Below are 18568 nucleotides of genomic sequence, written 5' to 3'. Positions count from 1 at the left end.
ATTTCGCCTGAACAACCCATCTTTTAGTTCTATAATCTGGATTTTTGTTCCCTAATAAATCTAGCACCCCCTCACTTAAATCCGGTATCCGCCCCTGCATACCCAAAAATAAAAGATTATTTAAGATACAAATTTAACAATTAGTTCATTTGATTATAGTTCTTTAGAACGTTTATCCAAATAAATATTAGCTGAAACAAATGATATAGTCCGATCGATCATTAGTTCAGTTGATATGACACTGCACCCTGTCAATTCCGCATATTATGAAATATTTACAGGAGCCAGCAAAAAACGATCATTACCTAGCAATTTACTTATGAATAAGCGAAAGAATATATACTTAAAGCCTTGGTAATTTGAAAAGAGAGGGGTAACGACGCGGGGGGGGGGGGGGGGGCAAAAGAGTTCTCATGAGAGGCCGATTTAATCTCCATAAATATGCGTCATAATGTTAAATTAAATTGATTATACGCAAACTATCACTTAAACAATTGGCTATATCAACTGTATGATATTATAGTCGAAAATAGACTATAATATTATAAAAATACTTAAAATTAAGTTTTATCACCATCACACATGGAGTTTGTTTATATAAAAATATTTGGTTTGGAAATTTTTTAAGATACGTACCATTAGTCGGGCCGGTGCATGAATATTTCGTTGTACCGGGCCGAATTTCTATCTATCTATCTTCAAATCATTATATTGCCATTTTGACCCTAAGTGGGGGCTTGCCTTCCCCCATCTTCATTTCAAATAGTTTGATCTTATGTTTAAACCCTTTTTTAAGTCTAAAAACATTAAATGCTTCTATTAAACGAATCTAACTCTTTCCTATCCCTACTTGCAAGGGAAAAATGTTTTAGATGAATTCAGAAACAGCATGTTCAATTGGTACCTGAAAGAAACCAAACTGGATATGAAAAAATAAGATTAACCCCTATAGGAAACCATGAAGAAAGGCAAAGTTACAAAATTGAGAAACCAAAAGGGTCTTGTTCTCGTAGTGTTGTGTGCCAGACCATTCCCTTGTGTGAAGACAGACTAGAGCCAAGAGTCAGCAACATAATATATACTGTATACAACCATGCAGGATTATAAGTCATCCCTGACTGCATATTGGATTCATCCTTCCATTATGCCCTGAGGTCTAGGACTTAAACACAACACATTGTTTGCAGATTATGCCAGGTTGAAATTTGAGGAGACTACCAGCCTCCTCCTCAATCATGATCTGGAAGCTGTCAACTTTATCCTGGGCAATTACTCTGTAAAATAACATGTCCTTTGTTCTATGGTTTGAAAATTCCCATCATCTGTTTTGTCGGAATGGTGTTAAGTATAGAGACTGAAAGTTGACCATTTTTAAGTTTTGACTTAGGTAATTGAGCGTCTATCAATGCCAAGACAGTTTTAAATGTTGTCTTCAACGAAAATACTTGAAACAAGGTTTTTGAGTCAAAAAATATCTTTTAAAGCTTCAATTCAGTCTGTTATCCATCCTTTTGACATCCCTCTATCCTTGACCTGTCAATGTCTAGAAATCAGTCCCGGAAGTTATCTGAATAAGAAAGACAAAGGGTGATACAGTATGGATTTATTAACATTTTCTCTTTTTCTAGGTTGTACAGGGATATTTTATTTTCACAAAGAAACATCAAAATCTTTAAACTAGGAATATTAATCCATTTTTACAACTCTTTTTTCTATTCTGGAAAATCAACTTAGAAGGAGAAAGTACATTTTCAGAAAGGTTGAAGAGAAATAATAAAGAATTTATAAATGAATTGGAATGGTTTGATTGTATGTAGACATTACTAAAAAGATACTGTTTTTTTCTCTTATTTTAGAATTGGTTAGAGATGGATCTAAAATTCACCCCTGATTCATACGGTGGGATTGCACTGGCAGAAGCCTATTGGATAAAAGGCTTGACTCAGGCAGTGGTTTTGAACTTGGCCTAGATTCAGCCTGAAAAAGTCAGTCACGGAATGCTGCCCTCGCTGAGCTAAGCTGCTAATGCCTACACCCCCATGCCAAGTCTAAAATAGAGAAATCATAACTTATAATTGTCAATAAATATTTGTGAAAAGAAAAGATGATAGTTGTTCCTTTATTCCTAGTTATTAGATAAAGTCCCTGAGACGAAACCATTATTTCAAACCTCGAGGATATCATTGTTTTTACGGTAACACTGTATCTCTTCTGTCAATTCATCTCCCACTTATACTCTGGATAGAGCAACTCTGGATCTTCAAGGAGACCCTGAACCTCCAGTAAATCAACCAGAGATCTCTGACTCCAGAAGAAGAAGAGATAATGAGAATCCGACCATGAGGATGGATTAACCCTTTTCCTGCTGGGGGGGGGGGTCAATTTGACCCCCCCTGTAGTTTTTTTTACATAACTCAAAAAGTATTGGTCTGAGGCTGTTGAAATTTTTGGACTTTTCTTAAATATCCAAAGCCCTCCCTTTAGGCCTAAAACCGGGCTTTAATACTAACTGCCTGAGTCCTCAGGCACACTGCCTGAATGACTGCTTTAGTCTGTATCAAACTAAATCTTTGTTTTGACCCACTTTCATACTTCATACTTCTCATGGTCAAGAGAAAGAACCTGGAGAATTAGTTGAATTAGAGGATGAACCTAGAGATCTGAACCCTGGTCAGGAGCCATGTATCTACAGGACGGAGGATTAGAGACAATTTGAGGCTTATCATGATACAATAGATTCCCCTACTATCCTCGTATCTTTGCCTCTCAAATCTTTGTGGCTGTCAATAACTCTCACAGCAAAAGGGTGCTTTCTTTTTGATTATCAAAAAATAGCTTTAAATGGATTGATCCAAGTGAATGATGATGAAAGGAGGAAAGGTGGAATAGCAGGAAGAGTATATGTTTGTCAGCTATAGGTACCTGGAGGTTTCCAATCGGAGCTTACAAATGAATGGGAGCAATAAGTGTAATTGTTCCTTTCTATAAAATACATCTTATTGCATGCCACAACAATAAATCATATTGTTAGGACTAAAAAGCTATTTTCAAGTGTTTCTGTTGTTATGGATATCTTAAGAATAATACACATTTTTCGCATTATTGGGCTAAAACTTACCGCATGTATAGCCATAGCTGTACATTTTTTAATAGACTAGTTTTTTGATAATTATCTTTGAAATATATTTGTCATTCATATGAAAGGCATTTTTTAACAAAATGTGTTCAAACTTTCCTGAAATTGAGTTTAAAACTATTGCGTATGGAAACCCTTTATGTGAGAATAGCTGTAGTAAAGCTACCAAAAAAATATCATCATTGAATCAAACAGAAAGATAGGGAGATATTAACTTTAGATAAATACATTAAATAGAAGAGTGGAAATAAAATGGGTTTTAAAGGTCATACTTTATATAATAAGTATAGTTTGTCTGAAAACTATTGGGGAATATAAGAAAGTTTTTTTTCTACTGATGCTTAAACTAAAAATTTAAAATGAAAAAAAGAAAATTTCTAGATGGAACAATTAATGCTATTGTAACATAATAAAGCAGATGCCACAATTTTCATGAATAAGAAGACAAAGCATGAGAAAAATGTGTTTACAGCATATAAAATGACATGATATTAATTCAAAACTTACTGAAATTCAGTTGAATCTAATTTAGACTAAACTTCTGGCACATTTTGTGAACCGACGTCTCTCCTCTGATCCATTGTCAAGACTAACCCCCTCCTCCTTTTATTCGGTTCAATTCTGATGTCCAGACCTCATGGTTGAGAAAACATTGACCTGACCTTTCAGGCTGTATCATAGAACCCTCCTTTTGGCATGGCTTGTTTATGTTTTCAAGGCCAGATGCGTATTCAGGGGGGGGGGGGCTATGGGGGCAAAGCCCTCCTGGACCAGTGAAATCTATTTAATTCAGGGGGTTTTCAGGCCCCAACAGGTGCTGAGCCCCCCCCTGGAAAGAGAAAAAAATTGAAGCCCCCCTTGGACAAATTCCTGAATACGCCCCTGTTCAAGGCAATATCTCTCCAACCGTCAAGATGGTTTTCATATACAAGAATGAGGGTGAATCCATTCACCCTAAGCTAGCTACTCTACACTTTTATTTACAGAAGCATTTACATGCTTATGCTATGCTAAGTATAATAAAATATCAGTGCCAGTTGTTGTTTGTTTAGGTAAGGGAGGATTTAAAATCTCGTGGTCGTGACTGTGCTACAGAACTGCTCTTTGTTCCACAGATACTACCACACTTGACCAAGGAAATTTCTATTATTTGGAAAAAATTAATTAAGCTTAACTAAATCTATCTTACAGGCAATATTTGTTGACAACGATGTAATATTTATGCGTCCAGTTGAACAACTTTGGTATGAGTTTGACCAGTTTCATCAACATGAGGTTAACATTCTAATAACTTTGCTTGAGATACAAATTTCCAAATCAATCACTGGTAACAAATTTATATTTATCATCAGTTAGTTTTTTTTATGTTTTCACTTATCTAAAATTATTGAAGACTATTTATTAACCCTATTCCCGCTGGGGGGGGGGGTCAATTTGACCCCCCCCCCCTGTAGTTTTTTAAACATAACTCAAAAAGTATTGGTCTGAGGCTGTTGAAATTTTCTGACTTTTCTTACATACCCAAAGCCCTCCCTTTAGGCCTAAAACCGGGCTTTAATACTAACTGCCTGAGTCCTCAGGCACACTGCCTGAATGACTGCTTTTGCCTGTAGCAAACTAAATCTTTGTTTTGACCCACTTTCACTTGTCAGATTTTGATAAAATTTAGCTTTTTGGAAAGCCTATGACATAAGGAAACGGATTGCACAAGGTTTGCGAAAAAAAATTGCAAATGTTTTGCAAACAACCTGTCAAAGGAAATTTGTACATTTTTAGTTTTTCTTGATTAAAAATCAGGTTATTTAAAATTTTGCAAAAATTTTTGCATATTTGAAATGGCATGGTCAAGGGCTTTTCAAAAATGTATAATTTGTCATTTTTTGGACAAATTTTTTTTTGCAAACATTTTTACTATAAAACTGGATTTTGCGATAAAAAATTCAATTTTCTCAAATTTGCTAATTTTTTTGCAGATTCTAAAAGTAGAGCACAAGAGCTTTCTAATGATGTATCATTTGTCATATTTGGACATAAAACATGGGATTTAGAGGGGGGGGGGTCAAATTAACCCCCCCCCCAGCGTATCCTGGTTTTCAAGTACCCCAGCGGGGATAGGGTTAAGAACAAATAAAATTGATTAGTTCAATAGAACAACTATTTTAATCATCTTCAACAAAAGCAGATCCTATCTCTTCCCCCATTCAAAAGGTTATTTTATAAGATATACGGTTAATATTTAACTATTTTTGGTTTAATACTTCTCAAAACCACAATTCACTCACATCAAATACTTTGACATTCTGAATAGAAGAATAAACCAGCAATTTCCAACAAAATTCACACTAAATAATAAAAAAGAATTTGAAAAAATATTTTAAAATCTGCAAACAGATAGAGCAATAACAAAATGTTGAAGTAGTAGATTAGTTAGTATTTTTAGATTGCTGGAATAACTTTTTGCAGACCCATATATGCAAAATATATGGATGTACCATCATATGGAGAGAGAGGTTTAAATACAGGAGTTGTACTACTAAATTTAGACAGGTAGACAGAAAAATTAAAAATTTAGACACTGGAAACACTATTTTGCAGAGTCACTAATCTAAAGAACATATTGATATACATTGAAAAACAAATTTAAAAGTTGAATTCAAAGATAATTTTATTTTTTAAGAATGCGGAACACTGAAAAAAGTTGGACTGACACCATCCTGGCACTTTATGTTAAGTACCAGGTAACAATTTTTAATTAAATATGTAAATTAAATTAATTTAATTTTACTAAGGGTCCTTTTTTAGCTTGTAACAGAAGCCAAAGATTAATTTTGTAATTTTTTGGCTTAACCCAATATAAAAATAATTTGCATTTTTAGGAACACCCTTCCATTTGATTGAAAGACATTTTTTCTTTTAAACATGTTGTCACAATTGAAAGATGTATCTATTAGAATCATCTAACATTAACAAGATAAATGTTTAACAATTGTCGTTAACCTAAAAATGCATTGAAAAAGGAACGTAGCCTTTTATTATTTAACCCATTGTCTAACCTTTATAGACTTTTAGATAGGGTACAAAGGATAAATCTGTAAAGACAAACTGAAAATAATGAAATTTGATGGTTTTAAAGTTTAATTGAAACTTATGCCTTGAATATATATAGTCTTTAAGAGGCACATTTAATAATTTAGCAAAAAAAGAAACAATTTTACAGTGATGGTACGGAAGTAATACAGTAAAACAATGTCTTTCAAATATAGTCACAAAATAAAACAGTCTCTAAAGTCTCATCCTTGATTGTGGGTAACACATAACATGAGATCTTTTACTTAAAAGATCTCATAACTTTTTAATATTATCAATAAGATTTTTTTGGTTGCAGAAAATTTTCAATACTCATTTTTGTTTAGAAAAAAATGAGATTGGGAGATCAAGATATTTTTAACACATATTTTAACCAAAACCCTGAGAAAGTGTATGATCTAGACTGTACTTGGAACTATAGAGAAGCACTCTGCAGCAAGGTGAAGGTTTCACTCATTTCTTCGTCTTAAACCCTATCCTAGTTTGGAAGAAATTAAACCCCTAGTATTGTAAACACAAGAATCAAGAGTAGCTTTTACTAAACTACTGACACTGCTTGACATTACTCACCTTATCATTTAAACAAAATTAACTGAAAAGGTTAGCAAATATTTCAAAAAGCCTGGTAGATATAGATGGGCACTTTAAACTTTTTTTCATTTCATTTGTTCATTTGTGTGAGACTTTTTTTTCACTAATTCAGAACAAAATTGATTTTTTTACCTGTCAAATTATTATTAATTTTTCACCTATTTATTATTTTTCATTCAATGATTGTTCAGTTAAATTGTTTTTTTTTCAGTAAGATAATTTGTTCCAAATTGTTGATGCATTGAGTTGTTTATTGAATAAAATAAACAATAGTTTTTTCACACTATCACATTTTAAAAAGTTTATTCCAAAATATCAATCTTTATATTTATTCAAAATCTGTTGAAAATTTTGTTTTAAAACTTGTTGAATTTTCATTTTTCTGAACAATTATTTTGTTATTTTTTTTTCTGAACAATAATGAAAATTTTGTTCCTTTAAAAATGGTATCCATCTTTAAAGGTAGAGATTTCATTTTTTATCTTTAATCTCATTCAAATCTAAGTGTTTTGTTATTTTACATATTTTTATTATAGCATATTATTTAACAACCTTATACCAATTTTATTGGTATATTTGTGTCATTAGTACAGCTGGCAACCCTGTTTAAGAATTAACCCCATAAAGGCTGGGGGGCCTGAATCTATGTAAAGCCTGGGAAGGGGCATCCCATGCCCCCCCCCTAGAAAAAAGACCTAAGAGAATAGGTATAGGGTTGAAATGTATGTTCATAGACCAATTTTTCAAGGCCAGCTCAAATAAATAAATTAAACCATTAACTTTAATAGTTTGGGTCCTGAGACTGGTTGAAAAATATGACAAAAATATGTAGAAATCCTAAAAAATAATTTCAAATTAATTTTCCCATTTTCAGAATTATCGGTAAAAATTACTGAGAATTATTTTATTTCCATATGTAGCTCTGTGAGAGAATTGTGTGGACAAATCTTATAGCATATAAATTTCAGGGTAAGAATTTTTGCCCATCAGCTGGGGAATCTGGAGTCTCTATTCTTCATGGAAATGGCAAAATGTTTGCTTTGGTGTGTATTTCCTTTAAGTTTCTTAACAATTTATTACTTTAATCAAATTCTATAAACTAAAGTGGGTAGAGGAAATACAGAAATATTTTATTATAATTTTTCTTGTCCTCATTTTTATTCTTCTAAATTTGTTTCCTCTTCTTGACTGTCCCTCATTTGTCAATTGTGAAAAAATTGGCATGGGACGTAGCGGTGGGGAGGAGGGATAGACGAAACTTCTAAGATTTTCTCAAATGCTGCGTTTTCTTAAAATTCTCAGAACTGGCAGTTGGTGAGGTCTTAAATAAAGGACATGTGGCTGCAGCGCTCGGCCCCCTAGCCTGTCCTAGCCACAGCGCTTGGCCCATAAAGTGTCTTAACCTAACCTAATCCCAAATAAATATAAAATCTTAGGAGTTTTGTCTATCCCCCCCCTCCGCACCGCTACGTCCCATGCTAAAATAATTGTTGAGACAATTTTTGTTTGGACACCCTGGTCAAGTGTTTCAATTGCCTATTCATTTTCTTATTAAACTTTTCCAGATATTGTTTCATACTAATATCTCTTCTTTTCAGCCCAGTGGTCTTAAAATAAAAACCACAGCATCTGTCCAAAGAGAAACAATTCTGAAATGCTTACTGAAGGCCTGGCTTGTCTTAGTTTAAAGTGTTTCCTTTCTATCAGTTTTTTTCATCAGTACTGTACAATATAAATTAGAATTTTAAAAATATAAATAAGAAACAAACTTTAAAAAATTTCTCATTTAACAGGGTGCAGAGATGAAATTACAAAGCATCTTTGAAACCTTTGAAAGATTTGAGTTGGGAAATTGGAGTTCATCACAACTTTATCAACAAGTTGAATTCAATCTTGCACAGGTGATTTTTGACGTACTACAAAAAGTCTAAGTTTTCAGAAAATATGATTGAGAATTAAAACTACTTAAAAACAGGGAGAACAAAAAGAAATTTTGACTTTATATAAAAGGGTTTGCTAATTTTTTGGGCAAAAAAAACATTAATATTAAAAACAATTAGGTCTAAATAGTTTATTTTCTCTGTCATTGTCACATATTACAAAATAAAACAAAAAAAATGTAGCTGGTCAAATCACAACACTAAGAGTGAAGTAGCTTAAATATTAATAAATATATTTGCACTCTTGTGTGCTTATTAAAGGGAATGAGAAGTATCCTTTGGAACAACTGCACAATGAAATAATTTAAACAAGTCATTTAAAAATATCAAAATCAAAAACAAAAAAAATTTAGTGACAGGATCTGTTACTATATTTTGATTTTATTTTAAAAAATTTGATCATGTTTCAGGTTGATACACATAACTTAAAAAGTAACTGCAAGAACACTCCTGGAATTGATGATGTCCTTTTAAAGCAGCTGAACAAATCTATTCTAGAACTAGAATCAATTTAAATTACAATTATATCATTTTTACAATAAAAACTGAAAACTAGCTTTAGACACTTAATTTTCTAATTTCTGTGTTATTTAAACCTTTGATTTTATAAGGCAAAACTAAAAAGTCTAAAATAGGGTTTCCAATGCAAGAGAATTTAATTGCCTGAATTAACTATATATACAGCAAGATAAACAGAAAACTCTGATTTAAGAAGACTTTTAGACTCTGGGTCTGCTTTAACTGAATAAGTGATTTAATAATTTTCTAATTAATTAATGCTATCCCAGCTGGGGTACTTGAAATTCAGGATACTCTAAATCCCATGTTTACATGATAAATCATTGGAAAGCTCTTGTGCTCTACTTTTAGAATCTGCAAAAGAATGTTCAAATTTGCAAAAATTGAAACTTTTGTTGTAAAATTCATTCAAATAATACAAAGCCCTTGACCATGCCATATAAATAAATATGCCAAAAAAATTTAAAAATTTTAAACAACCTGATGTGTAATTAAGAAAAACCTAAAATGTGCAAATTTCTTTTGAAGGGTTGTGTCATGTGTGCAAATAGTTTGCAAAATTTTGCAATCTATTTCCTCATGTGAAAGTGGGTCAGGAAATAGTAGTCATTCAGGTAGTGTGCCTGAGGACTCAGTAATAATAAAAAGCCCAATTTTCGACCGAAAAGAAGGGCTATGGGTATTTAGGTAGTCAGAAATGTGAACAGCCTCAGACCAATACTTTTTGAGTTATGTTAAAAAAAAACCTACTGGGGGTATGGGGATCACCCCCCCCCCCCCAGTAGTTTTTTGATTAAATGAATTGCAATTTTAACCAATTTTAATTGTTTATTAGTATCTTAACTGCAAAATACTTTAAAATATTGAAAAAAATTCAAGTGACCTTCTAATGTTTTAATTCTGTAGAGATAACTTTTGTCTATTTTTGTATTTCTAAATGCTGCATAAATTTTTAAGTCATAGATCTAAATTACTTGTTTTCTTGATGGAAAAATCCCTGCCAAACAGTTTAGATCCACACAATCCCGCACAATTCTGTGAATATTAAATTGCTTCCTTGTTCACAATAATTAAAATGGTGAAAGAAAAATATATATAGTTTGAATAGACAAAGGCCTTGAATCTTCTCAGTTCTCACGTCTAACCTTTAAAAATGACCACTCCTTCAATCCCACCTTGTTTTTTTAGACAAAGGAATTGAGTCAAAACCAGTTAAATCTTGACTTAGAACTGCACATGAGATATAAAACATAAAAGAACAAATATACTTCACATAAATAAGGATTTTAAACTGCACCAAATCTATTCTATATTAAAAACAACATGTAATATATTTAACATTTTTAAATTTACTTTATTTTCATGAACTCAAAACCCGGATCCAACCATCCAACCCACGGAGCCTCCAAGCTATCCAAGCAACAAACTGCAATCCAGACATAAGAAAAAAGAACCAGCAGATGTATAGAAGCAGTCTATTTATTATACTTGACGTTGATAAAAACCTTACGTTATAGAGAACGTTTATTCAAGTCTAGCTCAACTGGTTTTAAAACTATCCTTCCTACTCTGTTCAGGGGTACTCTTCTTTACAATGATATTTTCTATCTTTTAACATCTACATAGTATTTTTAGTATATAAGAAATAAATACTCTTTAACATGTATTGTAAACTGTAATAGGGATAAACCCTATTTAACCTGTGTTTCTGTCTTTAATAAACAGTCTTAGAAGCTGAATTCTATACTGCGGAGGTTAGAGAGAACCTTGTGTTAAATTCTATTCTCATTTTGGTTATTTCCATCAGATTTTTATTCAAGGAGAGTTAAAACTGTTAGAACTGATTTATTTAAATCTATGAACTGAGACTTGAGGTATTAGTGCTAGTTAACTCTGTTGTGAGGTAGTTGATAAAAGACTCATTGGATTCTAGTTCTTAGTAGATCTTGGCTTATATATATAGATAAGGGACTGACAGTTGTCCGACTTTATCTTAGAATTAGTGAGCTAAAGTTCGAAAATAAACTTACAACTGTAAGCTATAGGTTCTCTTTTTCTAATTTATAAACCTGTTTCTAATTCTTCAGTATGGGGATTTAGTTTTTGTTCCAAGTCTGTGACTAGTTTAAAACTGGGATAAGAAAATCATCTTTTAAAAAGTTTTTAACTTGTTAAACTGAAAGTACATGAAAAAATACAAAAGATATATATACTATATTACATTTACCGGGATAAGTTTATGAAAATTGTTATAAATATTTGTTACAACAAACCAGATGTTAATCTTAGGGAGTTTCGAGATCCATCAATTGCACCCATGGTTGTATGGCTTATGCAAATATTTCACTCTAGATCCTCGTACCCTTATATTAGTAACAATCCCTTTATTAATCTTTCTGTCCATATCTCTCAGATTATAAATGGATTGGGATTAATCAGTTTCACATTTTATTCATTAAATACATCTGTACGTTTTCTCGGATTTAATAATTTCCTTCAGATATTCAGTAGCTACAGTCCAGTATTTATCTAGGCAGCTTCTCCATCTTGATATCTTGTTTAGCTGCTATAGTTCAATATCTCTTACACTGCAATCTGAGCTCCTTCCAGAGTCTCCGTTAACTTAGCTGCTCCTGTTAACTTAGCTGCTCTTACCATATGAGATGCTTCCATTACATTCCCAGCTGCTTCCTTTATTACCAGAGCTGCTCCTAGAATTTCTGCTTTGTTATCATCATTGTTTTTATTGTTATCATTGTTGTTGTTATCTGGATTGATATCATTATTGTTATTGTTGTTGTTATCTTGATTGTTATCATCCTTGTTATCATCATTGTGATCTTGATTGTTATTTTCCTTGCTATCATCATGGTTTCTTCATAGATCTGTGAAGAGCTGTTCCACAATAAGTTGCGTCTCTGTTGTCTGGTTCCGCTATTGGTTCCACAGCAGGTCTAGCTTCTGCTCCTAGAAACCTAAGTCTGACTAGATCTTCTAGCTGCTCCAGATATGCGAAGAGCTGTCTGTTAGAATCAGCTTCTCCAATCTCAGGTGTAGGCAGCATCTGATATTTTGAATAAACTAGTTCTGCTCTGTATCCTGTAGCTATTGTTACCACAGATGTGTAAAGAGCTTCTCTACAAATTAGCAGTTTCTCGTTCTCAAAATCATCTGGTTCTGCTGCTTCTGCATGTCCTAGTTCCTATGTATTCTGGATATCCTAGAAGTCCTAGTTCCTATGTGTCCTGGATATCCTAGTGGGTAGTTCAGACAGGCTGGTATGAGACTAATTGGGCCAGTTCTAGAAGATACAGGAGAAGAATCCCTTGACTGGGTAAAATCTGGGTGCAAAAACATTACTTAAACTCGACTTTTTGAATCCCAGTTTTTACCAAGTCAGGTTGAAAACTTGGAGTTTCTTCAAAACTCCACTTAACTTGACTCAAACACTGTTGAACTCCACTTATCAACTGGGTGAAATCTGGGTGCATAAACTCTACACAAATTTGAGTTTTTGAATCCAATATTTACCCAGTCATCAACTGGGTGAGATTGAACTTGACTTATTTATTCCCAGTTTTTACTAAGTTAGGGTGAAAACTTGGTGTTTAAATCTCCACTTCAAAACTCCACTTTATCTGGATTTGAACTCCACTGTTGAATTCCACTTATCAACCGGGCTAAATCTGGGGGCATAAACTAGACTTAAACTTGACTTTGTCATTCGAATATTTTCCCAGTTACCACCTTTCAAAAACTGTTAAATATGCTTTACTAGGATTTTAACGACCTCTTTTGCCTATGTATCTGGAAATAATTCTATATTTTGTATAGTTAGCATTAAGCAATAATAAAAATAAACATAACATGTTATTATTCAGAGGATTATTAAAATTTAGAAAAATTTGAATATTTTTAAAGTACTTTGAAGTAAGATTTGGCATTGGACAAGTCTCTTAAAATTCCGTCTATGGTCCATTTAATATGAAATGTATTAGTTAGAAGTTTGAAATGAGAAGTTTATTTTTAATGTAAATATAGAGCTAAATCTTTAATCCGGTATATGAAAACCTTAGAATTAAAATTAGGCTGAAAATGATTAGCCCTATTTTTCTGAACTAAAATTTAACAATTACTATTGCAATAACATGTTTTGATTGCAAGCTAGATATAACAATAGATTTGCAGTTGTTCATAAAAGTTCAATAAAGGAGGATACAAATGTTCTTCTCTTTCATTATTGTCTTCTCTATGATACTTGGACTAAGTAATGGACTATACCCAAGTAAAAAGTTTATTAAACAATTATGATTATAATTGTAAGATGCTTTTCACCGAACCTTTTTATTTCAAGAGCAAAGTTAATTTTTTTTTTAATCCTACAAAATCAGAGATGAGATTTTAAAAGCTTAAACCCGACTAAAACCCGGTCTTTTTGTCTGCTTAGACCCAAGTAAAGCTCAAGTCAAGACCCGGGTTTTGGATGGCCTTGAGTTTAGTAAGAACCAATCATCTTGGGTTTTTCTCTCTTAAAGGCTCTAGTCCTCAGCAAGCTGATGATCATAAATTTTATAAAATCCTTTATATTTGTACATTTAAAATCTCGGGAATTATTTGAGGTGTCAAATTTTATTAATTATATAAAATAAACATACTATGAAAATAATGTATCTGCATAAAGTTTGAATTATCGAAATTTACATCTCCTTGTCACAGCTGATCTGACGGCATTATGTCTGCTACAGAGAGAAAGCTTGCAAAACAGTCTCTCATTGGTAGAATCAGAACCAATCCTGACTTGGGTTCTATCTAAGGCTGAGCTTGGGTTTTAGTTGGGTTTAAGCTTTTAAAATATCATCCTGAGCTGAACACTTTTTAATCCTAATCTATTTTAATGAACTATTAATTTCATCATTTTAATTTCCATGATAAAATTCTTTACAAATTACATGGAAAATATTGTTATTTAGAACTTTGCTGTTTGTGTGATTACAATAAAATAATTGTATTTAATTATATTAACCCAACCGTTCTGGGGTACTATAGAAAATCAGGATACACTGTTTGATGTCCAAATATGACAAATAGTACATCAGTGGAAAGTTTTATGCAGCTTTATTTTTAGAATCTTCAAATGAAAAATCAATTTAATAGTAAAATATTTTGCAAAAAAAATGTCCAAAAATGATAAAATATACATTTTTGAAAAGTTCTTGACCATGCCAATTCAAATATGCAGAAATATTTGCAAAATTTTAAATAGCTTGATGCGTAATTAAGAACTTAAATGTGCAAATTTCTTTTGACGGGATGTATACAAATATTTTGAGAACATTTCTTTGCTAAATTTGTGCAATACGTTTTCCAAGAAGCTAAAAATTAGCAAAATCTGACCACTGAAAGTGGGTCTAAATAAAGATTTTGTTTGTTACAGGAAAAAGTAGTCATTCAGACAGTGTGCCTGAGGACTTAGGCAGGGAGAGCTAAGATTATTTAATAAAAGTCGGACAAACTACAGGGGGGGGGGGTCCAGTTGACCTCCACCCCAAAGTATAAATAGGGTAGTCCACCCCAGCAGCTTAATTTCATATTCCCGTAAAAAATATGATATTTATTTGTTCTACATATTTTTGATAAAGGGACTGTAAGCGTAATTTAAGGCTACCCTTCATGCAAAGTCGGGAATGCGATTTAGAAGGATAACCTTTAAACCTTTGTGTGTTTGTTGGTGACCAAGATATGTGAGTGTAAAATAGCTTGTAGGGCTGGGCGTCGTTCCTGAGGAATGATTGCGTTTTCACAAGAACAAACAATATTATAAAGAACGATCCCATCGTTCCAAAAAAAAAACATTGAATTCGTTCTTGAACATCTTGGCATGACTATCAAAAGAACGAATGTGTGAACAAACAGAAATTGCTTGATAGAACATAGAAACAGGAACGCATTCATATTATCAGGAACGCATTTTAAGAATCTATCCATGCCATTTAAATATTACATATAATTACAGATATACTAGACACAATTATGAAATGAAAAAGGGGGGGGAGGGGGAGTGGTAAACAATGAAAATACATGAACTTATTCCCATCATTGAAAGCATACTGAAAACGCTGCATGGTATAAGCGCTATGCTGTTTAGATTTGAAACTGTACAAAAATAGTAAACACACCGACATTTTCAGCTGACTGCTATAGCATATAAGTAACTTTACACACACTTAAACCTCTATACACAACAAAAATCTAAGGGCATTTACCCCATAGCATGGAGGGTCACTTGAAATTATGCTTACAGTCCCTTTATAATACTTCAAAACAAGCTCTCCCTGTCAAAAAAAATTAAATAAAAATGAAAACATCAATTTAATAATGTTTAGATATTGAAAGCTGCGACTGCAAATACCAGTACAAAAAAGGACAATTTAGCCCTTTCCCTGCCCCATCTGGATGTATAATAATAAAACCACCACCTCCTGGATATATGTGTCAATGTTATTATATGGGGTTCTGGACCTGTCATGGACATAGAGTTCCATGTGATGATGCACAATTGTGCCAGCATCCAACTACATCTAAGGAATTTTGTTATGGAGAGTGTAGCGGATACTAAGATGTGATTACAATACAAATCTCAAAATCTTATAAAAGCGCTATTGACAAGTTGACTTTGCATTTAGAAATATATAGTATATGATATCTTTATAAAAAATGTAAAATGTTTCTTGAAGAAAATAATTTGATTTTAGTTTGTTCAAAAAATGTTTAAAGCCATTAAACAAAATTTAAGACTGAAAACAAGTTGGGTTGATAAGTTAAAAAGCTCTAGCGACAAATATGTTTACTTTTGTATTATTTATTATTTTGTTAACCTATAGCTCCCTAAACCTAAACCATAAATACTTTTTTTTATTTTATAAGTTAAGCTTAAAAAATAGGCTATGAATATTGAAAAACTTTAATTTTTTCTGTGGGGCTATACATATTTCAACCCCTCACGGTTAATTTAGGCTTGGGTACATCTTGACAGGATGGTGAAAATAGCTCATACAGGGTGTCCCAAAAAACATGGGAATTCAGTGACGAATTCGATATCGTCTTTTTAGAAAATTCTTTGATTTAGTAAAGTGATACCTACTGAGAAAGCTGTAATTTGTAAGAGTTTCGTCTGCTAAGTTCACATTTTGTTTGTTTATGTTTTGACTGCATACGCGGTTGTACTTAGTAAAACAAGAAAATTACAGTATACAAACAAAGTATTTACTTGTCTGTCTTCACTGTTCATCTTGCAGAGACATTATAGACACACCTTTACAGTCTTTTACCCTTTTCATAAAATAAACTCTAGCAGACATAATAATATTATGGCTTTTGAAATTAGGTATTGCAATTCTAATTCATAACAAAGACGATATCCAATTCGTCACTGAATTCCCATGTTTTTTGGGACACCCTGTAGTTTTTATTTATTGTTTGAGCTACAAATCTTGAATTTCCTTTTATTTGAAAGTTTAAAGCAACTTCTTATTTTACATTACATAGCTTTCGAATCAAACAACAAAACGTAGGAAAAATAATTTTTCCCGCATTTTTCGGACATTTTTCAAAAACTTTGTGATATTTCCATATGGGGTGTCTAAGCTCACTAACTTTGTGACAGTAAACTCAATTCTGGACTCTATATCGCATTTATATTGTATGCATTGCAGTGGTTCCAAAAAAACATATATTCCTTGCTCAATCTTCTCTATTACTCTTACCCCGAATATCAAACTTTTCTATCATCCTTACAATCATTGAATCACAATCCCAACTTTACCAATCCCAATTTCTTCTCCAGTTGATTTCCATTTACAATTTCCAACCTATCTTACCAACTCCCAATCGGTCCCTATCTAGCTCATTCCAACTTCCTAATCCTCATCATTCCAAACCATTTTGACTGTTCTCAACTATTCCTTATCTCATGTACACATTGCTCTTGAACCAAGTCCAATCCCAACATTGTAAACATTGGTTGATAGTCGTTTGGAAATAGCATAGCTTGGGATTCCACATATATAAAATATGAAAGAAATGTCTTATGTTATTGTTGACTTTTTATATAATGCATCATTTTTATGACAAATGACAATTAGCAAACAAAATATGATGATTTAAAAATATATTACTATTTTATAAACAATGTTCATACCAGTTTTATATTCACCATGCAATTATACCTGGCTAAAGAGATGAAGATGTGAAATAAAAAGTTTATTTCTCTGGTTCAGTCCTACTTCTCCCAACCTCGTCCTAATAAAGATAATTTTCTTCTTTTTACTCCTTTATTATTTTGCTTTGCAAAAGAATTTAACAAATGTTGTATTCTTCTCTTTCTGATAATGGAATGTTGCAGATTATTTAGTTTAATTTAATAAAATGATTATATGAAGCTTTATAAAACTGTTCCCGCACATAAATGGCTATTTATTTATTTTCGCAAATATTGATATTTACCTAAATCAGTATAAAACCAATTGAAAAATTGTCAAGACGACATTTCAAAAATTCTTTCGGTGTTTTTAATATCTAGGGTTTAACTGAATGGCTTGGCAGAATGTCAAGATGATTATGTCCCAATACAAGAATCATTTATCGATTTATCATTCAATTTAAATTCATGTATTCATGTAATTCTTGTGAATTCTTTTTTTACCATTTTTGCCCTGAAACATAAAAAGAAGAACTTCAACATGTGACCAAGAGTTCGATTCTGCAAGCCCCTCTTGCCATGGGTACTGGAATAGGATAAGGTAGTCATACATTTCTAGTGATTCTAGCTGATCTGTACCTTGGCTACGTCATAACCCGGTACAGGGCACAAAGGATAGGACACTGGTCCTTGAACTATCTTGGGATAAGATTTGTTGTAGGCGAGTATACGCACAATTGTGATTAGCATTTCTTTGGCGGTCTGGGAATTTTCCACCAATAGTTTTAATCAGTGACAACAGACGTATGGACCTTTCATTCGTGCGCGAGCCTCGTTGCGATACCCTATTTCAGTACCCATGCCTCTTGCTAGCTTTTCGGGTGTGTTTATATATTCAAATAATCATAGAATAAAATGTTAACAAAAATATATTTTATTTTATCAAGTTTCGAGATATTCAAACAAGAGAGTTGGTATGAGAGTTTAGCTAAATAGTTACCCCACCCTATTATAACATCTGAATCTAATGAAAGTGTAAAAAATTAGAGTGCTAGGGAAAATAAAAATGAGGAGGGGGGGGCACGTTGGACGCCTCCC

General features: G+C 32.5%; 1 protein-coding gene and 1 long non-coding RNA gene across 3 annotated transcripts; both read left to right on the top strand.

Moving 5' to 3' along the window:
* Positions 1-3956: 3956 nt before the first annotated feature.
* Positions 3957-9310, top strand: LOC111716334 (glucoside xylosyltransferase 1). 2 transcript variants are annotated; one of them, XM_023491771.1, is made up of 8 exons: positions 3957-4272; positions 4328-4411; positions 5577-5683; positions 5814-5874; positions 6550-6663; positions 7783-7857; positions 8608-8715; positions 9165-9310. In XM_023491771.1, exons 2-8 carry the CDS (start codon positions 4358-4360, stop codon positions 9267-9269), a joined length of 624 nt encoding a protein of 207 aa, XP_023347539.1. In that variant the 5' UTR covers positions 3957-4272; positions 4328-4357; the 3' UTR covers positions 9270-9310. The 2 variants fall into 2 exon arrangements, with proteins under 2 accessions (XP_023347539.1, XP_023347540.1); XM_023491772.1 differs by lacking the exons at positions 3957-4272; positions 4328-4411 and adding an exon at positions 4423-4463.
* Positions 9311-13440: 4130 nt separating this feature from the next.
* On the top strand, positions 13441-15687 carry LOC111716333 (uncharacterized). The gene is made up of 2 exons (XR_002768462.1): positions 13441-13558; positions 15657-15687. It is a non-coding gene; the product is annotated as an uncharacterized LOC111716333 (long non-coding RNA).
* Positions 15688-18568: the final 2881 nt, after the last annotated feature.

Source organism: Eurytemora carolleeae, unplaced genomic scaffold (genome assembly GCF_000591075.1).
Source record: "Eurytemora carolleeae unplaced genomic scaffold, Eaff_2.0 scaffold2033, whole genome shotgun sequence".
Taxonomy (NCBI): domain Eukaryota; kingdom Metazoa; phylum Arthropoda; class Copepoda; order Calanoida; family Temoridae; genus Eurytemora; species Eurytemora carolleeae.
The sequence above is the reverse complement of the archived record's forward strand: the minus strand, read 5'-3'. Positions and strand labels throughout refer to the sequence as shown.